At 39.7% G+C, this 27,532-nt stretch overlaps 1 protein-coding gene across 3 annotated transcripts; it reads right to left on the bottom strand.

Annotated features, from left to right (window-relative positions):
- Positions 1-176: 176 nt before the first annotated feature.
- SMAD4 (SMAD family member 4) lies at positions 177-27,532 on the bottom strand. 3 transcript variants are annotated; one of them, XM_030004027.2, is made up of 13 exons: positions 27,075-27,532; positions 17,143-17,508; positions 16,035-16,209; positions 15,582-15,611; positions 13,748-13,963; positions 11,830-11,949; positions 11,588-11,698; positions 9,708-9,758; positions 7,421-7,604; positions 6,278-6,446; positions 4,881-5,019; positions 3,141-3,387; positions 177-1,252 (listed from the first exon to the last, which is right to left on the bottom strand). In XM_030004027.2, the coding sequence occupies exons 2-12, from the start codon at positions 17,389-17,391 to the stop codon at positions 3,176-3,178; spliced, it is 1,656 nt and encodes a 551-aa protein (XP_029859887.1). In that variant the 5' UTR covers positions 17,392-17,508; positions 27,075-27,532; the 3' UTR covers positions 177-1,252; positions 3,141-3,175. The 3 variants fall into 3 exon arrangements, with proteins under 3 accessions (XP_029859887.1, XP_029859886.1, XP_029859888.1); XM_030004026.2 differs by having other exon boundaries at positions 177-3,387; XM_030004028.2 differs by lacking the exon at positions 11,830-11,949 and having other exon boundaries at positions 177-3,387; positions 27,075-27,531.

The following is a 27,532-nucleotide window of genomic DNA, read 5'->3' as shown; positions in this document are numbered from 1 at the left end:
ATTTTTAAACCATTCCAGCAAAAAGGTTTCCTTTCCTACATCTCTACCTTGTTAACTTTAAATGCCCTGGCTTTCAAAACAGTAACATGGCTAAAGCTGTCTAAACCTTCTGGTGCTAATCCCAGCCCTCCAGTACATGAAGTGATATGTCAAAGTACTCCAGCACAATGCTTTTCTTGAGGAGTACATAACTGAGGGTGACAAAGACAGGGGTAATTACTTCATTGAAAGAACTAAGCGGAGTAGAGATGGGAACAGGACTGCAAGGAAGGGATTGCTAGCTGAAAAAATACTTGTTGAATTCACTGAGTTTGAGACAGTCAGAGCTGAAGAGGAGATGCGATTCTGGCATTCTTGACATCCCTGCCTACGGTGCGTATGGGGATCGTCATGGCTGTCAAGGAGCTGTAGCTCTTTTTTGAATCTCAGAAATAGACATAAATGCAAGCCTGTCAAAGATTCAATGTGCTGCTGCTGCTGAAGGGTTTCCAATCCATTATGCACTGCCTTTTATGCCTTGTCATAAAAGTATAAAAATTAAGTTAAAGGCATATTAAAAACTGAGAATGAGATTGTCTCATTTTGCCCTTTAACTGTTACAATTGCATCTTACCGGTAACTGCCCGGTGGATAAGATGAATGCCATTTCAGTATTTTTACTGCCTCACACAATGTTCAGGTTTCTCCTGACGTGGGGCCTGTGACTTCTTGGTTCTGATAAACTCATCTGACACTATTTCGTTGTTCTACTCTGAATGGTTTTGGCCATCTAAATACTACACTGTAGGTACCATTCACTGTAGATAGAGACTTAAGGGGGCTTGCAAAACATCTGCAAAAAACCCTAGTCTTAACAGCTAAATTTTTTCAGACTGTAATACAGGCAAGAACACCAACAGGCAGAAGCAATCTTTCACTATTTTATCAAAGTTCGGCACAATCAAAACGTAAGCAACTGGAACAGAGGGTTTTCTGTGAAGTAGCCATATACAGATCAGTCATCAGAAGCTAGATACTTCCCAAAAGCTGAGGCACCTCGAACCCGGCAGTAAGAGCAGGGCAGACAATTCAAAAGGGAGGTTGGCAAGAAGAATCTGTAGCCAGGCTTTTCATTTCTTCCCCCAAAGCAAGTTTTCCGTTGTGGATGAAGCGTAACCGAGCCGCTGGTTAATAAGCTTCTCTGAGGATGTAGTCAGAATCCTCTACTGGAAGTGTTCCTCACGAATCTGAAGAAGCTTGCTTTTCGGACAAACTGGATCATTAGGAGACAAAGGAAAATGAAAAAGGTTTTTAACTGAAAGCAAACACTATTTTTCCAAACATCAAGAAGTTGCCACATACAAGGAAAGAAAAGTGATCTCATTACAAGTTAGTCTGAAGAAGGCAACACTGTTAATGTAAATACACTAAAAACTCATCCATTTGTGGCCATCACTCCGAAGTCATCTGTCCTCTGTGCTTCCACACCCATGACCGAAACAATGACTTGCTGACTTCTTCTGTAAGAATTTCAGCGTATGGGGGAAGCAATACCTAAACACTGCATGTCACAGCCCTCTACAGATTCCTGAAACTATGCAAGAAACTTGGCAAAAAGGTTCTGAATAATCTCTTCCAAGACTTCTACTTGTGTTAACCACTACAACTGTGCTGCCAGGTCGGCTCAGTACAGCACGGCAGGCAGACCGAACTGGCAGCGCTTGAAGGACTTAAGTTGGAGTCTATGTACTTCTAAGCCTGTTTAACTAAGCTCCAACTCCCTACACACCTGCTGAAAAATAAGGAATTCCTGCTCCCTCTTCCTACCCCATCAAATAGCCAAAAGAGATATCCTCAGGACATGCTTTTATTGAGAAGCAGTGAAAGTAAGAAAAATTGGACTTGCTTCCTGGCAAGTTTAAACCAACAAAAATTCCTACCACTGTTGGCTGCTGCTGCTCATCTTGCAAAGAAAGTAATCCATCACTCAAGATCAATGGTTTCAAGGTACAGAATTACATAATAGAAGCAAACTAAATTTATAAAAATCAGGGTTTTCATAATTTTATTTATACTATTAACTAGAGAGAAAGCATACATATTGTATCTGTCATACAGTCAATACATTTGCATTTTTTCTACTATAAATTCTCTATACAAAGTCATTGCCAATTGATACGGTCATTGATGGCATAGGGCTTAAAATAACCAAGAGGTATAAAAACAAGTTTGCCATCTTGCCCTGAGTGGAAATGGTGAACAGATACAAAAACTGGATCCTAAATATTGATGTAATATTATACATGATTTAATGGTATATGCAAGTAAAAAGAGTCATGCAACTTTTTAAAATACCTGCCAAGTTTTACTTGAGTAAAATCATAGAAGTCAGTAGTAGTTATGAAAATATGTTCCTGTCATTAGGTGCTCATTATGCAATTTCAGTGGCAACTTTGCAGACTGGGTATTTCATGTTATATTTAAATTGAGTGCCAGCACTGAAAGTATCCATTTCCTTTAGTGTTTTAAAACTCACGTGTCTATATAAATAAAAATCTAAGATATCTTTTTTAAAAACTAGTGAAGGAAAAGCCACATTTCTTTTCCTTGCTATTTTTAATCAATGCCAACAACGTATGTCTCATCCCTCACTTTTTGGCAGCTTCTACATTTTAATCTGGAAAAATCATAACAAGATAGTCAACAAAATAAAGAAGTCTTCTGTTAACTATTGTTCCCTAAAAAGAACATCACAAATCAGTTGGAATTTTAAAGTTGCTATAAGGTAAATGTTTGTAACTATTAGAAGGAATTTTCAGATATAAATATATATATAATATATATTCTGCATACAAAAGGCTCCTGTGAGGCTTATCACCAAGATGCCATAATAGAGAAGAAAAGTTTCGAAGGGAACAAACCCAATTCTGTAAAGTCTCTATAAGGCGTTTACCTTTCAATTTAAGCCCTGAGCCATGTATTATGACAATTAAGTTCTGAAAATAACTGAAATCCAAATTCTGCATGTTCAGTTTCTTTCTGCTAAGAGCAAGGCGGCAAACACATTTTTAAAACCTGGTTTTAGAAGATTAAGCAGAACAAAAGTAAAATATATCTTCAGGTTATAAACAGAATTGTATTTTACAATCCACCATCCTCACAATATAATGGCCCACAGCAGTGCAGCAGAGGGATCTCAGTCTAAAGGTTGTGGGTCTGCAATAGGCATGGTATGAAGTACTTCATCTAGAAGCTGGAGGGCACGGTGTAAGTGAATTTCAATCCAGCACGGTGTCTCTTTGATGCTCTGTCTTGGGTAATCAGGTCCCCAACCTTTTACAAAACTCATCCTGAGTATGCATAAGCGGCGAAGGTCATCTACACCAATTCCAGCAGCAGCTGACAAACCTAAACAGGAGAGGTTTCAAGTAAGTGTTCACAGACATGTTCTTTTATCATCTGTTTGTTTAGCCATTCCTGTTTGCTTGGCTCTTCCTTCATGCACAGTTCCCTCTCACCACAGCCAAGGCCAATCCACATTTCTAGATCTCTGCTATAATGAACAGAGCAATTATTTTGCATTTCTTCCCATTTTTCCCAGCTTTTTTCATCATTCTGCAATCTTGAAAGGGTGCTGAAATATAAAACTCCTTATAATAAAGCAGACATGATGAAACCTAGTGTCTTATGTGATACAATCCATGTAAACCTTATTCAGAAAATAGTCAAAAAATACTGATTCTTGAGGTTTGCCAAATGCTGCATTTTCAGCGTGAGAACTCAGACTGACCACCTGCAGGAAGCTGGATTAACAAATTACACTAGTTACATCTAATAAAATAAAAAGATTAATACAGCTGGCAAACTTCAAATTGCAAGTATGGCTAAGACAAAAGTTAAGTACATTCCCCAAAATGCCTTCAGCAATTTGTAGGATAGGTGGAAAAAGGCACGTGGCAATACAGGGAGTCCAGAAAACACTATGGCACATAAAGCAGCCCGAGACATGTAAGTACTTAGACTTTTAAAAGTACTTAGGTACAATTTCAAGGATCTAGAATTTAGTAACTAAAAAAAACCTCTAACCCAGAATAACAGGAAAAAGCAGAGAGGAAAAAGCAGAGAGGAAAAAGCAGAGAGGAAAAAGCAGAGAGGAAAAAGCAGAGAGGAAAAAGCAGAGAGGAAAAAGCAGAGAGGAAAAAGCAGAGAGGAAAAAGCAGAGAGGAAAAAGCAGAGAGGAAAAAGCAGAGAGGAAGAGAGGAAAAAGCAGAGAGGAAAAAGCAGAGAGGAAAAAGCAGAGAGGAAAAAGCAGAGAGGAAAAAGCAGAGAGGAAAAAGCAGAGAGGAAAAAGCAGAGAGGAAAAAGCAGAGAGGAAAAAGCAGAGAGGAAAAAGCAGAGAGGAAAAAGCACCCTGACACTCTCTTCTTCCTCTTCTCAAGAGTATTAAGTTTCCCTAAACCTAGTCACGGACTTGTCATCCAGTAATCCCCATTATTTTGAGTGACATTTTTAAGGGCTTAGATCTCAAAGATCGTTTTTCACGCTCAGGTCTAAGCAGCCAAAAGTATCTCCGTTTAAAGTAACAGGGTTATGCTATTTGATGTCGTATATAACATGTGTTCTGTTGTACTGCAACACTTCTTGCAGTACAAGAAGTAGCCACTTCCATATCCAACATTCCCTGAAGACTACAGAGTGAAAACTGGTGTGTGGAGCAGGTACAAAGCGAATGAATACAGACTTACCACGATGCCGCCCCAATCCTGCTACCTCATTCCAAGTTCATTTGTGTTGTGGCAGGGGCAGTGGGTGGCTGTGTGGGGGGATGCTGTTTTGAGGGAGAGCTGTGTTATCAGTTTTCAGGTAAGGACAAAAGGGGACCAAGCAGTTAATGTACTTACTAATGGCTGGGGCTATTCCACCTACTGATCCTGGTCCAGGGATGTTTCCGGCTACTGCTGCAGCTTGAGCAGCGGCAGCAGCTTGGGCAGTGGCAGCCTGCTGTTGCATCTGACGATGACATTGGCGTAAATCAAACACCTTAAAAAAAAAAAAAAAAGTATCAAACCATGCAGACTTAGTGAAATCAATGAAGGAAAGAATTCCTCAACTCCCACCCCCAATAACATGGACCTCTCTGCTCTTGCAAAGCAACTTCTACAGTCTCCCCATACACTTGGGTAAAAGCAAACCTTCCCTGACTAGTTTAATTTCGAACAGAAATAATCCATTAAAGCTGATTCTTAGAGACTCTTCTCATATGACATTACCACCACTGGCAATACCAGAACTGGGCTGGGCTGAGCAGGCTAAAGTAGTACCCTGTGCAGAAGCGACTGCAGGATCAAAGTCTGAAGGATGTTACAGGCTGATGAAATACTGACTTTTTAGTTAAATCCCAGGATTTTCAGAAAACAGGCATATAAATAAAAATGGAAGCCAACAAGTTCTGCTTAACTTTGTCAGGCTTTATTATTCTTTGCTGCTTTACTGAAATGGGTTAGTCTATTTAAAAGAAATACCAATAATTGATAGGCCTGACGTTTCAGCAGCTAGGTTTCAGGTCGGTGGCCTTTTACATCTTTGTCATCAGGCTTGGCACTAATATATACAGGAACTCATAATAGAAAGCTCATACATAGAGGCCAGTGGGGCTTCTTTCACCTTCATTACACAATCTGCCTGCAAAACTGAGGATTTAAGAAAAAAAAAAAAAAAAAAAATCCTGCAAACTTCAAGCAGTTTCTCTCATTCAAGAATGATTTTTTAGAAGTGTGACTTGTCGTAAATAAAGTTTCAAGTCTGGCAGAGGCATGTCCAAGTAAGAATCTCCTGAAAATAATGTTTCCATGCAACCATCTGTGACCTCTGGATCACTTCATGTTCATAACACTTTAACACACACTTTACTCTTCTACTGCATTTATACAAACTTTCCCAACTTTTCTTGTTTTGGAGAGAGAGTAAAGAAACAGATAACCTATGCTAAGAATTTTAGTAGCAGTTAATTTAAAACTGTCAGTCTAAAAATACAAAAAACTGCTATCAAGATTGTTTGTGATGAAATACAAAATTAGTTTCTTTTGTAGTATCTAGGTAGTAATATCTTCCTGTTTAGAGTAATTTTAAAAAGTCATCTTAAGTGACTTGTCAAATGGAAAGGTTTAGGTTTTTTTTAAAAGGAAAATCAAAAGCAAAGTTACATTTATTTCAGCGTCTCATAGCTTCCCTAACATTCACAAGAACTAAGTGCATGCTGTTTTCCCCCAATATTTTCATCCAGGACCATCAAACCAACCTTTATGTATGCACTTGGGTAAATCTTGTGAACAGCATCCCCTGGTGCGCGCCCTGCTTCTCTATCCAGGTAGTAACTCTGAACGAAGACCGCATGGTCGCTGAGGCATCTAACCCACACGTCACCTTCTCCTTTGCACTCCAACTGCACCCCTTTACCTATGTGCAACCTTAAAAAGAAAAACAGTTCCAATGCACCTGTGTATACATACTATAAATCAGACCTTGACTAAATAAACCATAAACAATTCTCCAGATCTACAGTCATCTGTGATACCTTAATTTACACTCCACTCATACAAGGACTTGAAATTGTAGTTATTATCTTGGGTATAAGCTAGTATATAGTTACACAAAATCTGTAAAGTAAGAAACCATCTGTAATACCATGTAAAGATCTATTGGAAACAGAGAACGTAGAAACAATGATATTCAAGTAGCAACTACCACACTCACTGACAACACAGAGCTGGGATACCAAACGCATTCAGTTCTGTTCGAAAGTGTAAAATCCCACAAGTATGCTAGTTTAGAAAGTCACTCAAGTACATATACAAAGCCACATTTTAAATGCAGAACTGTATGTTCATTTGGATCACATTACAGCAATCTAGCATTTTGATTGTCACAATGCGACATTTCTGAAGACATGGAATCATTTCCTTTTCGTTTCAAAGAGGAAAAAAAGTTGCAAGATTGCTTCAGTTCTCTATGCTTCCACATCAAAGCCTAGCATATGCATGGTGAGAATGAATGAAAATCCAACTAGCTCTCTATCAACCTTCCTTTGCTCCTTTGACAAATCTATATATTGCAGTTATTCTCACATCACTCTGTGGTGTGGAGAGCTAATATTCAGCTTGCATACATAATGGCACGAGTTGCTAATTTTATCCTTGAAGGCACAGCCTTTGAAAGCAATGAAAAGCAACGCGCTATTGCAAAGCACCGAAGGTCTTTGTCACACAGTTCACATTTTGAATGCATTACAGTAGTGGCCTAGAAAGATATACTCTGCTATAGTTAATTCAGTTAAAAGAAACATACCGTACTTGTAATTTCAAAAGGGAGGCACACACTGAAGGCAAACCAAAATATTATCAAATACCACAGACAGCTGGAGCTTTGGGGATCTGCAGAATACCTTGCTCTCTCAATGGCTTCTGTTCTATGCACGTTGGAAAGCTGGCCCAGGCAAAAACGGTCTCCTCCAGAAGGATCCACATATCCATCAACAGTAACAATTGGACAGCTTGAAGGGACCTTAAACGTTTCCCCAACTTGCACGTCCATTTCAAAATATGCGATTGAACACCAATATTCTGGAGCTAAAGAATATATACAATTAACTGACTGAAAGGCACAAAAAACCCCTATAAAACCATTTCAGACAATCAATTAAGCCTTCTGCAACTGCATTTGTCATTCAGAGTAAGAGTGCACATTCACATAAGCAAGTTCAGATAGACAAAGATGTCTGCTAGCACAGAAAAACACTACATGCTGCAACCAACATGGGTTTGTCATTTTTATTTAAGCACATGTCAATGCTAGGGTTTTTTGTAGTTAAGATCTTACAAATCCTTGCACAGTTTATAATGCCAGCTAGATTTTGTAAGCCATCTGCATTCCTCCACCTTATGACTATAGCTTGATTTTGTCTTCCTTTAGCATAAAGTAGTAATACATGCCTATTCATGGCTAGGCTGATTGGAACTAACTCTCAAACAGACCTGGCTTAAGATAAGTAACTACCTCCTAGGTGAAGTCAGTTTTCTCTTTCCTCCCTGCAAAGTAAGCTGGATTTGGAAAGCAGGGCAATGGGGGAGAAACATCAAAGATCACATACTGATCTTGTCTGCACACAGGAAAATCAGGCATGGGATAAAACAAGGAAGCATTAAGCAAGGGAGCAGAACAAAATGGCATGTTTTAGTAGCAGAGAGGTGCCTTTTAACTCATACTATTTTAAAAAGAAAAACTGGCTACAAAGGAAAGATGATACTTGGAAGAGAAGCTACCATGTGAGGAAAGGAAACTCTGACTCCCTAGAGGATGCTACTGAAACCCACTCAAGTAAGCGAGGAAACCTGACAAAGCACTCAAAGTGATTTTGTGTATGTGTATCTGCTGCTTGTGTGCCACCTGGGAGCAAATGGCTTGTCAAGCCTTCTGCACGGTTTGTTGTGCGTGCTTTTAAGTGTTAGAGTTTCTCTCTTCAGACACTTTAAAACCTAAAGTCACCATAAGCTGAAGTCACTGGGGATCTCGGGGACTCGGCACCTTTGCTGACTATAAGGGCCCATTTCCACAAAAGGGTAACACAGCCAGCACTTAAGCAGCTTGTTGGGGAGGGCAAAGAAAATCAGTGCTACAGTGTACTCAAAATAGGGGAAGCAGAAGAGCTAATGTGATGGGACCTAAACACAGCAGCCTGATAAGCCAACAGGAAAAAGAGCTCTCCCAGTGCCCTAAGTGGTACTCATCCATTACAAACAGCAGCACCCAACAGCACACCTACTTGCCCTAAACTGTTGCTCTGGTTTTATTAGAATAAACCAAGGTGCCTGAATTCCTTTCATTTGTTTTATCTTCAAATAAATACTCATGTCTCTGAGGACTGAATAGGATGAAATCAATAGGTGAATCAATAGGGTGGAAGAGACATACTAAATAAGATGAAATACAGTTTAGCTACAGTTAAGTTCAGCCAGCAATTATCAACACTTTTATTTCTGGTACTGATTTAGTCACTGACCAATGAATAAATGAGTTAAACTTTTAGGTTTTTCAACTATGCAGCTCTCCCTGTGCAGGCAACAGCTTTGCTTGCTGTTGTTAAAAAACGGAATACCACCTTGCACCTGCAACAGAGCTAACTTGTACCACAAGACGAGACCTCCTTGGTTCCATGAACCACTACCATTAATGAAGACTCTTGGAAAGAGCAAGCTTCTAAGCAGAGGTCCAAGAGAAACTTTAGCACCAAAATGCTAAGGAGGGCGATACCTATATTTCAGGGTATCTGGCTGTGATGGTGCACTTCTAGACTATAGGTCCAAGAGGGCTTTGACATGACCTAAAGTCAATGATGTTTCTAAAAGCAGGCAAAAGTACAGCTTCAGGCACCCTGCAAAGTTTAGGATCGAGGACATTCAGAGTTCAGACACCTCTAGAGTAGGCACCAGCTCCGTGTGGGTTTGAGGATTGCAATTTTTTACTTAGGCATCTAAATTAAATTCCGTTTGCAGCCTATGTCACCATTCTAAGACACAAAATAGTTCCTCTCCTCCTTTCCTCCCCTTTTGAATATATATCTCACAAATTTCAGAGTACTTGATACCAAAAAAAAAAAAAAAAAAAAAATCAGACTCAAAACAGAAAGTTATTAGCTTCCACAATATTAGCACTACATGTTAGATTTTACTCACCAGGATGATTTGATATAGGAGGCTGGAATGCAAGTTCGTTGTGAACTGGCCCTTTAAAAGAAAACATGCAATTTGTTTTACACAAGGAAAAAGAAGGTTTTCTTTCTTAACTTGTTTTCCTATGAAAAAAGACTTGTGAGGATGCCAGATGTTATAAATCCCAGTAATTTCTGAATCAATTAGCCAAATCTGACAGGGGAGAAAAATGCCTACAGAAGAATTACACTCTTAGAGGTCTCCTAAAAATTCAGAAGTTGAGTAGAGCAAAGAGCTCCATTAGTATCCCAGGAGGAAAGGCTGCATGCTGCTCAAGCCAGACCCAGCTCCAGGAGAGAGCAGAAACCAGATGTAGCACAGAGATGTAATAGAAATAGGACTTAGGCTTCACATCTGCCCCAAGTTGAGCAAGGCAAGAATCATTGTAGAGAGGCATGTGATATAAATCTGTCAGAAACCACACTTTCTTAGTTTCATCAATCACAGAACAAGTTGCCAAACATGCTGTGGACTTGACCATAAGAAACACTCCCTGAAGACTGAAAAAAGCCCTAGAGAACTCATTTTCTAAAGGAAAAAATACTGAATACAGTCTTTGTATCGGTCAGTTTATTCTCTCCACTTTTATAAACTAACTAGGTCCCTTACAGGCAGCAGAGAACAAGAAGGAAAGACTTAAAACATAGTATTATAAGTAACAGCAGCTTTTGCAACAAGATGTCAAAACAGGCACAATGTTGGTAGGTGTCAAAACATGCGGCTTTCTGAAGTGAGAAGAGGCAGCAGCCAAGAAAAGCTCTATGTGGTTATCACCAGCCAGTTACAACTATTAATTATGGAAAGATACACGCACTGAGAAACATTTATACAGTATCTACAGCACCAGTAAGTCTTTACATCCTCATATTTCTGACAAATAAGATGACAAATGAAGTGGGATCCTAACAGAACAAAATAATGAAACTTAATAACCGTATCTAAACCACAATTCACTTGATAGAAACAAGCTGAAAAGTCATTCTAACATAAACTCACAGTATATTCTCCCCTCCACTAACGACTGCTACAAACAGGTGATCTGGTTAAGTACTATACTAGGAAATAAAGAACCGTTCAAACTTTTTGCCACAAAATTTAGAAAAAACTTTAACTGAGGGAGGGGGGTGTGCGCGCTATACTCTTATGATGCATATACTGTGCTAGACACTTACACTAGAAGTTTGATCACTTTTTTTTTTTCCTTCCTATCTCCTGTACCTTAAAACAAGAAGTTGTGGTCCTATTTCGTAGATGAAAAATATTTTCAAGTTTGTGTGCCAAATGTACTCATGAATCAGGTTGTAGCAAGACCACTTTATTGACAAGTACTTTACTGCATGAGCTTTCACAAAGTTCTTTTAAACAGGCTAGTGTACATGGACACACGTCTTCCAAAGCTTAATGTAAATTGTTACATCATTAAGACATGACTTCAGAATTTCTAGAAAATAAAAACAGCCAGGAACTTCCAAGTTTTGAAACAAGAATATCCAAACAACACATTCTGAATCAACTTCTTTTTCCCCAAAGGAAATATTTACTACTAGATTGCAAAGCTTTAAAAATAGAGGTTTAGAAAGGAAATGCTGGTTTTGTTAGGTACAGTAAGACATCTATAATATAGATGGTATAGCGATCTGAATTTCTAATCTCTGCTGCTTTAATGGAAAAAAGTCCATCAAGCTCTTACATTTAACTGTCAGAATATACTAAACACAGTAACGGTAGTTCTATAATGAAAAATAAAAAAAAAAAAGGATTTGAGGGTAAAGAATAATCACAAATGAGCCCCCACCATTCAACAAAATTGAAAACGAAGTGATCTGAAAATCTGCACTACTTACAGTAATGTCCAGGATGCATAGGTGGATGATGCTGAAGATGGCCATTCTGGTGGTGAGGTATGGTAGGTGTGTAGGCTGCTGTCCGACTTCCAGTCCAAGTTGTAGTACTATCTAGAAAAAGAAAGGAGTGGTTGGTTTTTAAGGGAGTTTTTTCGCATCTCACTTCTAATCCTCTATTTCTCCTGAACATTTGGAAACTGGTTTTAGAAAACTAAGAAGAGTGCACATATGTATATACTCACTGTGATGGTAAGTAGCTGGCTGAGCTGTAAACCCATTCTGCTGAGTTCCTGGCTGAGGCCCTGAAGCAATCTGTAAGAGTCCATCACTATGGCTACCTGTCAATATACTGGTAGGTTGACCTGGTAAAAGAACACACTACCTATTCATGAACGTTCCAAAATTTTAATTAAGAAGAGCTCAGCAGTACTGGGTAGGAAAATACACCCAACTAAGGGCACTGCAATACACAGTTCCTACAAGTTTGGTTTCAGTATTTTTTTCCACCCGCCAGAGTGTCTTAGGAAACTTGAAGCAAGATGCTCTGCATCAGCTGATTTTGACTCTGACACCCTTAATATGTTAGGAGTAGAAGTATGCAGAGAACTCTGTTTATCAACCGCATCTTTGTTTTGTTCACATCTCGTTTTTCAGTTTGAAAGGAAAGAAGAAGAGATGTCACAGGTTTTATTGAATAACATAGCTGGAGTAGATTTGGTATGAATCCAAACAGGCCAACAGTAGGTCCAATAAGTTGCTTATTTTCAGCATGTTATAACTACTGTTCCTAAGGAGGACACTCGCTTAAATTTACATTCCTCCAAAACATACTGAACAGTATTTTATTTTTAAAATTAGTGCTTGAATAGAGCTGCATACATCACTGGACTCCTTCCTGAGAAAGTTGCCGGGATTTTTTTCTCCCAAATAAGTATTTCAAGAATTGTCTAAGCTTTAAAGTAAAACTACAGATATTTCAGAACAGGTTAACAGAGTTTGATTTTAAAAGGCTTCAGCTCAGCCATTAACACTAAACTGACCAGCAGTTTCACAAGTACACTTGCACTCTCAAACTGGTGTGGCTAGCAGAATTTAACACATTGAAAACTTGAACTAAAACCTAAAAATGAGCTTTTTTTCCTGTCCACTTGGCTCCCAACAATTATAGCACTGATGAAAAAAAGTTATTGACTACAAACTGTTGTGCAAAGGCAATACAATTAAACTGCCTATCCTTTTTTCTCTCCTGGAGACAAATACAGGCATAGTATCTCAGCTTGGCAAAACCACCATTAGTTTTAGCAAAAAAGTTGTCAGCTAAAATTAAAGAACATTATCAAACCACCGTGCCACCATAATTCAAATCTGATAACATGAAATCCATTATATTCACACATCTTTGGTATTAAAGTGACGAAGAGTATGTGAAACCCTTCCAAACTTCATGGTTTCCCTACATCGGGGCTGCAGGACACTGCATACATAACCGCTTTACTGTCCTGCTGGAGTGAAGAGTGAGGTTTGATGTTGGTAAACCAGACTCTTCCACTTCTAACAAATACACACAAAAAAGTAAGAAAAACTTCAATGCAGCATTCCAACGGACTCGTGAAAATATTAATTAGGGCTGTTACTTTGGTAGTACAGTGGGCCATTATAAAAATAATCAAGTTAAAACTGTAAGACTCGTCTTGTCAGCTGTGGAACACTAAAGAATTGTCTGAAAACCTCTCGATACTGCCACCTTACAGTATATCTGTTTGTTGTACCACTTGCTGTTGTAGTAAAACAATAAAATTCTTCCATTCCTACAGCAATTATTCCAATAATAGCCATAATGTTTTGTCAGTGGTCAATTGTTTTAACGTCGTATTACTGAACCTTTGGCATATCCAAAACAGTCTTTTAACACTCATGTAGTGTCAGTCTCATTGAAAAAAAGACTGGGTCACCAGGAAGAGTTGCTCAAATTATGCTCCAAGTTAAAACCTTACGTTAACACTTATGAGACTGCCTAGATCACACTGCCCCACACTTTATCAGTGTAGTGTGGCAGCAGCACAGTTCCAATGCAAGATCTACTTTGGCAAAAATCAGTGGTTATCTTTGAGCTTTCTCACATTCACAGTTTAGTATTTCATATAATCTCGATGATCTTACTTGTTGAAGCCACAGGAATGTTGGGAAAATTAGTGGTGCTGGTAGTGCTAGCCTCAGTAGGAGCTAACATGGCTGGGGTGCTATAAGGCTCTGTAGATGCCCTGTTACTTGGTGGATGCTGGATGGTTTGGACTGAATGGCCTTCAGCAGAAGACAATGACGGCTGCCCCTCGTAGTCATGAACGTATTCGTCTTTCACCAACATGCTTGATGGAGCTGTGAAGAAGCAAACGGTTAAACTTGCAAAGCAAATCTATTTTCAGGATTTAACTACAAATTGCACTGCTACTTTCAAGCAATAACAATGCTATTAAAACTACTGGGGAGAGGATTTAACCTATATAAACATTGCTAAAGCACTCCTCTAAATTACAAATAAACACTTCCAAATCAACAGCAGGAAATTTCGAAGCATAACTGGATGGAAAAACAAACTGTTTATTTTGCTCACTGCTATCAAACAAGCAGTTTAGTCCCACAGTAGAAGACTCCAACAGCATTTTGTTTTCTAGTCCATCACTGTGTGATTGGACATGGTTAATAAAAGGGAAAAACATGCTTTTTGTCAAGCACCTAATGTTAATGCAGTAGCTAACAAAGCAATTCCTAGTATACAAGTAAGAACATACATAAAGCTCCTATGAAAAATGTAATTCACGAACATAGCACATAAAAAACTTTATGCATCCCTTAAGTAATTTTAAACAACTCCCATCCAAATTCACTAGAAACATCAAATTCACATTCAAAGACAATATAACACTACTCTGTATTTAACAACGTAGCCACTAATTCAGAATATTGCACATACAGTGTAAGGAAATTACAACCATCGCCACTACAAGAATTTACTTCTGTATATCCCATTGAGCATGTTCAAGTAAAACTCTTGCACTATATTAGCTCCCATTCTCATTTTTAAAGCAGCTTTAAATATATTAAAATCTGACAGTAATTTTCTGTTTCCTGCTGCAAACAGTAGCACGACAAGGAAACACTTATTAGGTATTTAACTACTGGCTAGTAAGCTTTGATTCTGTACAAAAGGATCATTTTTCAGAAGACCCAGGTAACAACGCAAATTAGCAGAGATGAGCACACAAGTTAAAGCTTGTGAAGTTAACAGTTTGTTGGGTTGCTTGGGGTTTTTTTAAGTCATTTTTGCTTGAATACTTCTAATAATGTGCTAAAAACATTGGATTATCCAATTTTCCCTCTCTATGAATTTCTTCTGGAAGGAAAAAAATAAATTAGTTTTGAAATAAAGCAGTTACCAGCTGGCTGCACAATCTCAGATTTCTGAATAATGTTCATTGGACATTTAATGTCCAATTTCTCTCAAGTTTCAGGGAGAGCAAGAATATTAGACTGCTTCATTCAATTGCATATTAATTACAGAATTTCTATTATTTTCTTGTTAAACTACTTATTAAGTTATAAGCATCTATTATTCCCAATTCAGTTAATTAGTATATCATACAGGTGCACACATTTTGGGGTGTTGGTTTTTGGTTTGGTTTTGTTTGGGTTTTTTTAATTAGCAGCATTCAACAGTGAGGTTTTTGTTTTTCTTTTTTGTTGGGGTCTCTAAGTTGCAGGCAATGAAAACAGAACATACCTACAAGCTGAGCTGAAGCCTCAATTTAAAGAATTTATCAATACTTGCCTCTCATATGATACTTAGCTGGTTTTCCAAAACCAGAGAGACAAATGCATTTCAATCTGCTCTCTATATTCCCTCCCAAGAAGATACACAGGAATAAACTGTGTACATACTGAAGAGTTTAACACAGTTTGTGCACACAGAAATGCAATAGTAAACAGAACTACTTACCAGAACTCTGTAGTGTCAGTCCTGAGAGATCTTTAAAAGGAAGAAAAAGAAAAGGGGGTGTGGAGGATTGTATACACAGAGATCTTCAACAACATTTGAACATTAAGTTTATAAGTCTTTACAAATTAGTACTACAGACTCTACATATTATACCCCCTCCATCACAACACAAGACTCAATGCTAAGTTATTCCTAGGAAACACATTAACTGTAAGAACTGTAAGAACTGTGTGCAAAGCCAACAGAAAGACTTAAACAAAAGCCACAAACTGTTCTTTCAAATTTGGAATAAAGGTAGAAGAATAATTCCATTAAGAAGATGGACAAGAGCATATGAGAGTAATTTATAATTAGATCATTAAAAGTTAATGTTTCTAATTTAGGCCTGTATTTTCTACACTCAAAGGAAAACATTTTTCCCACTGTTCCATTTTAAATCAAGAGTCTACTTACCGATGCCAGGCGATACTACACGCTCATAATGGTAAGGATTTACACAGACACTGTCACATTTTAAGTCAAAAGCATACTGACAATATTTAACATGCTTGAGTTCATTTTTATGAAGATCAGGCCACCTCCAAAGACGAGCGTAAATCACATGAGGGAATCCCTTGCGACCAGCCACCTAAAAAGTTAGACACAAAAGTTGATTGGGAAAGTAGCAAGAAATTTCCCTTTACTTAGCGAGGAGCAAAGCTGGAAGAGGACAAACAACAACACAACCTCTCTCCACCATCAAAATATGAAAAAAAAGGTGGTGTACAGTTTACCCAAGTTCTGTACTCAACAGAAATAAATTTCTATTAGGGTTTTGCTACAGTTAAGTCAACACTGTGATTCTTAAGAAAAAATATTGGATACATAATGGCAGAAGCAGAATTTGTGCTTAATGTAGTATGTATGGTCACCTTCCCCACCATGGATGATGAAGGAGCTTTGCCCCAGAAGAAGAGGAACGAGGCACTAAGCTACACTATAAGAAATTTACAAGTAGAAGAATGCCAATCCATTATATTGGGAAAAAAAAAAAAACAAAAAAAAAAAACCAAAAAAAAAACACCTGCTTCTAGGGTAGACAGAAAGCTAGCCAGCAAACATGACATCTGTCCTGGAACAAGGAAATCGCAACCCAAGCTATACAGGTACTGAGTACTGACGATATAAGGCTAACATAAATCCTCAGTGCAGACTCCTTGGAGTACCTTAGCAAGGGATCATAGGTCTTTCTTCACACTGCTGACCAACACAGAGCTAACAGAAGCTTGTAGTGAAAATACCAGGATAAACAGCCGAATTTGTTACGTGACCCTGCTTTTTACTGCCACACACACACTCGTTTAGAACGGCTGATCCAACGCCTTCTGCTCCTTTTGAAAAAAAAAAAAATAATCAACTACTGCAGCAGTCCAGAGCTCCAGCCACAAAACATGCCTACAAATGGGGGCGAAGGGGAATGCAAGAGAAGAGCTACTCTTCCTCAACACTCTAGGATCCTGCATCACTCACTTTTGCTCCAGCTTCACTAGGAGGAAAACATCTGATTTTCACTTGTACTAACCTGAAGCCTCCCATCCAGCGTTCTCTGTATTGTAACACACTTGCTAGGATGAGCTCCATTTGTGGTTATAGCTGTAATCAAAGAATCCAATTCATCTTTTTTCTCCTTTAGCTTTTTAACTAAACTTTCAATTGCGCGTTTTGCAAAAGTTTCACTCTCTCCACCTTGTCGATGGCACATCAAGCTGTGAACAATGCTCAGACAAGCATCATTACTTGTTGGCGTGTTAGTAATAGACATATTGTCCATTTGTCACAGCTTTTTCTTTCAGATCAAATGTCAGTTTGGGGGGCTGTTATGATTTTCAAGCTGATGAACAAGAGATGATCCAAGTTAAGTGTTAGATGTACTGTCTCTTGGTAAAACCTAGGAGGAAAAAATATCTACATTAGAATTGTTTTTAACAAATTGCAGATCATGTTTCTAAGGAAGTCTGTGGCTTTTTGCTTCTTTTATTTTCAAGCTAAGTGCAGGATATTAAAAGCACATGAAAAAACTGCATTGCTTGTCCCATGATAGCTAAAACATGCTTAAGACACTGCTTGCACAGTTTTAGATATAAGATTATATTTTTCCCCTAGTAACAATATTTAAATAAAGATTATAGTTTATATACATGTACACATAGTATGTACATATAGAAAGGTAGGGATTATTAGATGAACAGGCTCTGAATCAGGAAAGGAACAGTGACAATGATTTCCTATGTTTTATACTGGTAGGATGACACCAAGTGAAAATACTGACTAGGGATCAAGGGACATTGATTTAAACAAAATTTGAATAGTGAAGAAGCATGAATGCACACCAGAATCATCTGTCATCTTTATTTCATAATCCTGTTCAAACAGTTCAGCCATGTTCTGACCTCAGACTACCTCTATTTCTCTTCACTAATCAGAAAGGCAAAAATTGTACCTGGCCATTAGCTTAATACATATTTATGTAAATTAGTATCGTGTGTAACTTTGTACAGGAAAATCCCAACTGGCATATTTGTCTTTAGTTGTTTGGATCCAGCTTCTTCCGGATCAAGACAAATCAACTGAAGTCACTAAAAAAGCACTTCCAAATTGTCTCAGACAGAACTGTCTTCATTACACTAAATATAAGATAAGGAATAAATCCCTCCTAACACATTTGGCCTTTAAACTCCATTTGCTAAGAACCTGCAGTGGTTTCTGGTCATGAAGTCATTCTTCTCAAAGCCAGCAGACTTCATCCTTTTGAAGTTTCCTTTAATTCACAAATTAGAAGAAGAGCTGGCCTGATTTTCTCAATTCTGAATGAGCTAATTACTACACTTTATCTTGCTTTATCCAGAAACATAGGACAGCAGGTTTCGTGCACTCACAGAAAAGTAGTCTATTGTCAAAGAGCTGCTTTGGTTCATCAAGCAGCTCTGGCTTCAGGTAGTCGTCCACTAACACCATTCTATGTGGTCTGACTTTCTTAAGATACTGGCAGCAAATACACCTAAGTGATTTTACTACGTTTACGTTTTCTGACTAAGCTTAAAATTTAAGCCTTTTCTGAAACTAACATGTTGTGCTCAGCAATGTAAATAAAATAGACTTGATTTCAATAGTTAAGGAAAAAAAGGTTTGTTCACATTATCTGGGGAACACATCCAAAGACCTGTTACTGCACTGGAATTCTCCATGTTATTAGAGGTACAGTAGTAGCAGCTATTTATTGGAAACAAACGCGTTGCACAAAAATAAGAGTGGGATGTTAATTTAGAAAGTTAACGCATCACACAAATTACAGTGTGAATGCATGGCTTCCCTTCTTGTACAAGGAATACTGTAACACAAATCCAGCACAATTTTAAAAGGAAACAAAGTCTTCCCTATTTAATATTTTCTCCAATTTCAACTTGAATACAGCATGCTTTGGTATACTTGGAAAAAACACATCGCAAATCCTTGCCCCCCCCTCCATCTTCAATAGTTTTCTTCTTTTGTAAGGATGCTTCTGGACCTAATTTCTCCCAAAGGAAAACAATTACCTAAAAGTTTGAGTAAGATCATTTTACCTAGCTATAGGAGTTTCTCTCTCATTGCTAGGTTTTTTTGCGCTTCAACTCAATAAGCCTCTTTTAAAAGTCAAGCTTAACCTGCCAGTCATTCTCCATGGCAACTCACACTCGCATAAATCCGTAAAAGCTTGCCAGCTAAAACAGAATAGAACATCATTTTCCTTAAATATAAAGCAGCATCCCAGATTGATATGCATAAGTAATCATAAATAAGTGACTTGATAAAGCCATTAGCCAAAAGAGCTTTAAATAAAGAGATGCTTAAAATTAGACATGCAGCTCTATCTTCTACACCCCTAAAACCATGAATGAGAATTTTGCTTGCTGACTTTCAGAAGACTAAGATCAAGCAAATAAATCCTTATTTAAGTGGAATGATCTTCAGAAATGTTGAGTCACCCCTCAGCTGCCACTGCGCTCAATAGGAGCTTCTGACTGTTCAGCACTTTTGAAAGCCAGGCCACTTGTTTAGGATTTTGAATACTGTTACACACTGCTGGTGCGTAACTGCACGGTAATTCAGGAGCCTCCCTTAAAAGCCCCCTCTACAGAAATCCTGTATTTAATCTCACAATTTTGATCCCCAGAAAAAGGGGGTGAGGTCAGTGGCTATCAATCTGGCACATACTGATAAATGCTGCGACATATTTCTTCTGAAGTACCAGAAGCATTTTGCAGACAAGCCAAGTTTTTACGTTCCACAAATTTAGTTTCTCATGAAATAGCTCTACAAGCCTATCTTTCACTGAGTCACACATTCAAGAGGTGCCTTAACACCTTCTTACTATATTACTTTCATGTGTGCAAATAAAAGCAAAATGCAATCTTAATGCGTTGTATTTTTAGAAGATAGCCTTTGAAGATAAGGTTCCAGCATGCCCTCAGACATGGAGTGCTAGATGTTCTGCAAAACAACAGTATGCTTGTGCGATTTAACATTTATTTGATGTGAGCATGAAACTTCGAATTTGTTCCTTAGCACGCCCAAGTAGGTGATCCCACTCTACAGCTCAAGCTTAGATTTACGGTGGAATAAGTAGGGCCAAATCTATTGAGCAAAGATCTTCTTACTTCCCTCCACTCAGAGATTTCACAGAAACAGCAATGGGTGACAGAATGCTTTGGGGGAAAAGGGGCAGAGAGAAGAGACAGGGAACAAGAGAAAAGCAGGAGCAGGAGACAGCGCTTGTAGTGAAGTACTCAGCTTCACCTACCAAGGAAGAAAAAGGTATTTCTCTCCCTTCTGCTATAGTGTGATGCAAGCAGAACACAGAAGAAAAAAAAAAAAAAATGGCACAAGCTAACCTAAAATGCTAACAAGTTACAAAGTTATAGAGAAGTATCTCACTATGTTATAGAAAGTAATTTATTTCAATAACTAAGTGTTAACAGGTATGTTACAAAACAAGTGAACAACAGCTAGTGTTCTGCAATAGTCTTAAGTATTGGAACAAGAATAAGATCTCTAAAGAGGAGATAAATCTGAAAGACAGAAGAAGTTAAGATTGCCAGGTAATTAAAAACACCTCTGATGATCTGTAGCAAACCCACTGCTATCTCAGAGAACCATTAATTGAAACTCTTCATTCAAGACTGATGCAGACTTGAACAAATACCATAATTCTTCCGTACATCCTACTTCCCCATGGCTGCCTTGCTGAAGGGTGATGTATCTCTTTAGCCTGTGCAATGAAATTCAAAACATGAAGCAGCTGTCTAAAATTAAAAATGCAACACTGGTGCCACATGCCTCATTTTCACGTCTGTGGATAATTCTGCCAGAAATGGTTACCTGAACAATAGAAATAGATTCCAAAAACACAGGCATCTATAATAGTATGCTACCTCATATAACTAAATTCAAATATATTATTGACTTAGCTACGTGGAAGTAACATTACTGAGCTCTCACACTAGTGCCCTCATTGCACTTACATTTATCTCATGAGCAGGAAAGCAAAATAAGTACCATACTAACTCAAACTATTCCACTGTTCTCAGATCAACTGCTACATTCCCTCTCTCAAAACGGCTATCGTTTTACTAGCGTGACTAGAGAACAGAGACCAGGTTTAATGTTCAGCATCTTCTGCAAAAGCTGGCTCAGAGCTCCAGGAGAACATTCCTGTTTGTGGAAGCAAGGTGCTGCTGATCAACTGGAAAAAACTGAGCAAAGTACAAAAAGCAGATGAGATCTCACCCAAAGGGATAATCAATGCATTTACGGAACAGAAAATTAATATTCCACCTTGTTTGCCAGTATCTCTTCAGCTGCACCAGCAAGATAATATTATAAGCTAGCACAGCTTAAGAACAAGTGCTTTTACATGCCAAAACCCACGACTTCCAAATATTTGCAGCAGCTCTTCAGGCAGCGTACTAGGCATTCAAGAGATATGATCATTTGGAAGGCCTCACGTGAGGCCCGAGAGTTGCTGAGGTGTATTTCAATTTGAAATTCTTCATCAAAAAAGCATGCAGATGCACACAGATCTAGGCAGACTCACACGCGCGGTCTGAAGAAGGTACAAGGGTTTTAGAAAGAAAAAAAGTTCTTCTCCTTTTCATAGTTAGAAAAAACAGATGGACTTGATTTCCTTGCTTTTACAGAGGTATTACTACAGTCGTACAGAAGCTCAAATGAGACATAAGGGCAGGGGCTGCTAAAAAAATACGAAGACTTCACGTAGACCCCCGTCAATGTGCCCCTAGCCATTCAGCCAAGCAAATTTTGAAACTTATCTGAAAAATCCCCTCCTCCAAACAATTTCCACTTCCAATACTCTAAAGCAGTTGAAATTTGCCGAGAAGTTACAAATCCAGATTTCTTAAAAAGAACTCACATTCTTTTCTACATGCTAAGAACAACCTTAAATGAATACTTTTTAACACTCGCCAGTCACTTATCTTCCCCCTCTCTTCCCACGAAAGCCACACTTTGCAATTTGGGGAGAACGATCAACCCCAAACAAGAAAGGGAAATAATACGCTTACGCAGACAAACCAGGCAGTTATGGATGGAGCTGGAAGTCAGGGACATAACCCAAAGGAATATGATCCAGGCAATCAGCAATCCAACAGCTTGGGCAAGACGGTTAATCCAGGCCCGACGCTGATATGATACGCTACCCTATTCATTTACAGTAGGGTTTAAGCCAATCACAGCTGTGGAGGGATCAAATTCACCAAGAAACTCAGTCTAAAAATGTGACAGTCCAAATGCCACTGGATAATTACTTTAAGATATGGGCAAAAGGCCAAAACCCCCTCCAGGTCACTTTCTTAGCATGTGTTTGTTAAGTTTCCACAGCAAACTAGGTATTTTCCAAACAAGAGACAACTTGAGACTCTTGGAGACTTCATTATTTGCAGGACAAATTACATGAGAAATTGTGTGATTAGGAGTGATCAAGTAACACTTTGTTTTAAAAACTAAGCTGCTAAGAATTGTGAAGTGCTCTATTTAAAGAAGAAAAAAAAAAGTTAAAAAATACAGCACAGCCTTGGCACAACTGGAAAAATAGTTCCTGGAGGTGTCAGGGCAGCAATCGCCCTTTGAAAAGCTTTTGATGGACAAAGGGAAGCAGTCGTGCAGATCAGAAAAAAAAAGAGGTTCCAAATACAGATGTGGTGCTGAACGTCCAGAGATGCTGGTGGGGAAGACTGATAAACATGCCAAACAGGGGAGGCAGGGGAACATGCAGCATACACCGACAGATCAGAAGTGAAGGAAGAATGCAGAATAGATTTGCAACCGCATGCATGAGAAGCCTGAAATAAACAGTTGTGGTGGAAATCCAACCAGTCTGCAAAGTTAAAATCAAAGAAAAAAAGACTTTACACGTACTAAGTATCAGATGACACATTCGGGGTTCGGGAAGCCTTTAAACAGCAAGGCTGAGATAGATTTGCCATCTTTTCCTACAAACTGATCAGATAACAGTCCTCTGTCACCTTAGAGCATTTCAAATGATCATCAATACACTATCGTTGTAGGTGCCTTCCAACTGAACTATTCTATTCTAAATAATAGCAACACAGACTTTTAGCAGCAGTTATGCAAAAATGCTCTATGATGCACGTAAATATATAAGCCTGAGAATTTTTAGGGCTGGTATATCCCTGTATAAGGGCTGCTGTTACAAACATGTACAGGGATGCTAAAGACAGTAACGCAAGGCAAGTTAGTGTGTCTAATGGCATTCACCACGTACAATACATCATTTCTGTCTACACTATGAATCTTAAGATTACTTGGCCATTATCCATTGTAGCATACTGCAGAAGGGCCTAAGCAAGTCAGCAAATTTGCAGGTAGATTATCCTTTGTGACAAGCCATGATTTAAGTGAATATTACCACTATGGCCTTCAAAAAAAAAAGGCTCATAACATCCAAGCCTCCAAGTAAAAAAGAAAATAAACACATGTATATTGCAGTAACAAAGACCACTGCCAGATCAAGGCCTATGGAGCCATATGATGCCAAAGGCAAAGATGTACAGTCTGCAATTCTGGGGAGTCATATACTGAGGCAAGGAGGGAAATGAATTAATGCAAAAAATATCCTAACGACCAAAAACCTATTTCCAAGTTGCAGATATGAAGGTAATTTTTGAACAAATGTATATAAGAAAAAATAAGAATTGTTTGCTTGAAGCTGTCACTGATGCTCTGGGAGCACGATTTACCAGTAACAGCCATCTCAGTCACAGATTTCCAGCATTTTGATACCAGGCAGTAATGCAATGCTAACGAACTGGCTAATTAGAACAGCGTACAAATTGACATCTTGCTAGAACATTTCACACAAATAAAGGACAAGAATGGCTCTTGCATAAGCTGTTGCCTCCAAAATTAGACAAACACAAAGATGTCAGAAAAGCAGCATATAAATTTGATAGCTTTTAACCACTGAAACATTACTACAGAGTTTTGCTGTTCAATAATGCAGTGGTAGAAGTTTTATGATAAACATGATAAAGAAAAATCCATAAACCAATAAAACAAAAGGCAGCTTGTGATTTGATGAAGATATGAATAAGTGATTAAACTGCAGATACTTTCCAGCACATTAGACTATTATCTACTTGCCCAAAGGGTGAACAGGAACAAAATGTTTGTAGACATAAGACCAATTAGCATTAAAGAGCAAGAGACAGAGTACTGAGAAGGTACTACACTCACACTGTTCTGTACAGTAAGAGCTAACATTCCCCAGAATACTATTTTTGTGTGTGTATCTGAATCATCAGTATCAATTCTGCTCATCTCACTGTCAGTAGCTACAAAAATTTAAGACACATGACAGCATAAAAGGAGCTGCAGAAGAGTTTTAAGACAATTCTGAGTGGCAATCCTTTCATCTTAACATAAATCCACGGTTAAAAAGAGCAGCCATTTCTCTGTGGAAGAAACTGATCTGATGTAGGTGCCCAACTGCAGCTCTCAGCATCTTTACTTCTCTCAGCTTCCACCTGTGCACTTCAACTGCTTTCAAAAGCACTTACAAATGCAACAGACTGATCCTGTGAATGGAGCAAACATTCCTGCTGCACAAGGTTCCGGGTTTTTTAATCTCGTTCAAGAAGCTAATACAACAGTAAAAGACACATCCAAATCCATGGGTTTGAATGTGTGGGGGGCAGGACACAATGAAAAAGGTAGCACTACTATGCTGATGTGACTACATACGCACACGTTTTAAATCCTAGAAAGTTGTATTTTTCATTCTCTCTACTTTTTATTTTTGAGAAAGCATACAGCTGAAAAAAACTCCTCTTTTCAATACAGGCTTCTGTATGGTCAGAGAAGGAAGACCACTGCACGTTACACCACGAAAGTGGGAAGGGCAGTAAACTCCTCTACAACTAGATCTATTTCCACAAGAGAGATCTGGGCACCTCACACTACCTTATCTCTGAGAAGGCACCCTTGGTGTCCTACCGAGCAAGAGGTCATCCCCTCCTCATCCTAGCACCTGGGGTTAAGGAGAGGACGAAACCCTGGGAATGGCAGGAGTGACCACGTTCAGAAAGCAGGTGGTGGTAGAAATCCTTGCTGTTGGAAGACGGAGCAAACCTGAACTGAACTATTCCTCAGAGTATCCTGCAAGACCCATCTTCTTGCAGAAGGCTTCCTTCAACAAGGACAAATAGTCATTTGTCAAAACCTCACAAACAGAGGAAACAATTGTGGCTACGCCAAGCAATAAAAGGAAGAGTCAAACCTTGTTTGGGCAGAAGTGGTGTGATTTTTCACTTGTACATAATGCTTCGATACCCTAGCAATAGGTGTATTAGATAACATCTGTTCTTTATTGTAATCTGCACAGGGATAATGTTCTCTGCATTTGTTCGAGCTTAAAAAAAAAAAAAAAAAAAAATCACCTCTGGGCAACGCATGCATGGAAAATTCCAGCCCCAACCAAAAGTAGAGTTTTTCACAAGGTTAACAACATAGGAAAACAGAGTCCTAAAATTCCAGCAGGACCTTAACAACAGCACGGCGAAGGCTGCTCCTCACCAGGACTGACCGATCTGCTCTCGGCACCTTTGTTCTCCACTAAATCTGTTGATACCTCTCAAAACTCACATCCCTATTGTGTTAGCTGCGCTTGAATGCATTATGTAAAGAGCCATGTACTTTAAAAAGAAATTCTAATCAGTTTGAGACACTTACTGCTTCTCTTTAGGCTTCAGTTCTTTGAAATAAAGTTTCTATATCAATATTAAACACGCATGCTTATGCAACAAGCAAATCAAAAGAGGTTCATGAATGCAAAGTGAGAAGAAACTCCTTCCAGTAGCAATCCGGCCAAGATAAGAGGAGGGCTAGAAGGACAAGTTGCCTACTTATCATGACGCTGGAGTACGAAAACAGGTTTAGTTTTATAGGGCAGTATAGCTATTTCAACAACCTTGTACGGAATTACCTCCATTACTGAGCAAAGTAAAAACAGTACAAGAGTCTTACAATTTAAAGGATGACAGCTATCGCAGAGTCTGAAATCCCTCCTGCCTGTTGACAGTGGCACACCATTCCTAACCAAGATAATTTGGGAAGCGGTGGTAAAAGACACCACGATCCTACTCCGACCATATGTGTTTGACAACAATTGGTTTGCAGTAGTACAATTTGGGCTCTAAGTAATAACACACCTAACCCACAGCGAGATTACCCCATAAATTAACGAGCCTTCCGTGGTAAAACCTTAAGACTCAACTACGCAGCAAGTCACAAACCTCCCCAAAACCCCACACCCCCAGAAACGGGGATGGGAAGGAAAAGCAGCAAGTCAAGAAAGAATAATCTTTAATTAACACCCTTTGTGCTGAGCAGCCCCATGCCGTCTGAAAACCAGCTAAAAGCACCGTTCCCTGTTATTGCAAATAAGATGGCAGATTTCAAAGAACTAAACGCGGAGCGGCTCACACAAAACCACCCAGGGCATCTTCCAGCGTGCGGGAAGAAAGCACGAAGAGAGCGGTCTGCACGAACGGCAGCGGGGGAAAGTTTTAACTTGGGGACAGGCCGGCTGGAGGGCCTTTAGAGAAGGGCACCGAGATTTTTAAAAAATAATACTAAAAGTTTGGGGGCGGGGTGGGATGATATATATATATATATATGTATATATAATTTTTTTTTTTTTCTCGCTCAGGGAAAGCGGGGGAGGTGAGGAAGGAGAACCGGGGAGGAGAAACCCCCGGGTGGAGGTTGGGGGGGGGGGGGGGGGGGTGTTGTTTAGCCCCGGCTCCCCGGAGCGGCAGCCGGCACACCCCCGAGGCGGGCGGGAGGAGGAAGAGGAGGAGGAGGAGGATGAGGAGGAGGAGGAGGAGGGGGCGCGCTGCGGGCGGCCTGGGCGGGCGGGCGGGAGCCGAGAGCGGATGTTACCTGGGCCGCGGGCGGCGGCGGAGCGGCCGCTCTCCGGGCGCGGCCTGCGGCTGTGGTGAGGAGAGGAGGGGCGGCGGCGGCGGCGGCGGTGACAGGACGGGGGGTGGCGGTGGTGGGTGGTGGGGGGGGGGGGGGGAGGAAGCCTTCCCTCGCCTCAGCCGGCCCCGGTGCGGCGGAGCGGGCCAGGCCTCCGCCGCCCCCCCCCCCCCCCCCGCCCGGCCGGCCGCCCTCCCTCCCCTCCCCGGGCTTGCGGCCGGGCCGGGCCGGCGTTCAACAGGAGGAGGGGGGGGGACCCGTTTGCCGTGTGACGGCCACCCCCGCCGCCTCCTTGTTGTTGTTGTTGTTGTTGTTGATGGCGGCGGCGGTTGTTGTTGTTGTTGTTGTTGTTGCCGCGGACTCCGGCCGCTCGCGCTCCGCGGCCGCCGCCGACACGTCCAGCCGCCAGCGCGCATGCGCGA

This window comes from Aquila chrysaetos, chromosome Z, assembly GCF_900496995.4.
Source record: "Aquila chrysaetos chrysaetos chromosome Z, bAquChr1.4, whole genome shotgun sequence".
Classification (NCBI taxonomy): domain Eukaryota; kingdom Metazoa; phylum Chordata; class Aves; order Accipitriformes; family Accipitridae; genus Aquila; species Aquila chrysaetos.
Note: the sequence above shows the minus strand (reverse complement) of the source record. Positions and strands in the feature narration are given on the sequence as shown.

Excerpts from the sequence above, each read along its gene's own strand:
- SMAD4 (XM_030004026.2), bottom strand. The coding sequence starts at position 17,391 with ATGGACAATATGTCTATTACTAACACGCCAACAAGTAATGATGCTTGT. Across the intron at positions 13,964-15,581 it reads ACTGACACTACAGAGTTCTG|CTCCATCAAGCATGTTGGTG; the intron begins GTAAGTAGTTCT and ends GCTTCTTCACAG. Across the intron at positions 6,447-7,420 it reads GAAGCCATTGAGAGAGCAAG|GTTGCACATAGGTAAAGGGG; the intron begins GTATTCTGCAGA and ends TTTCTTTTTAAG.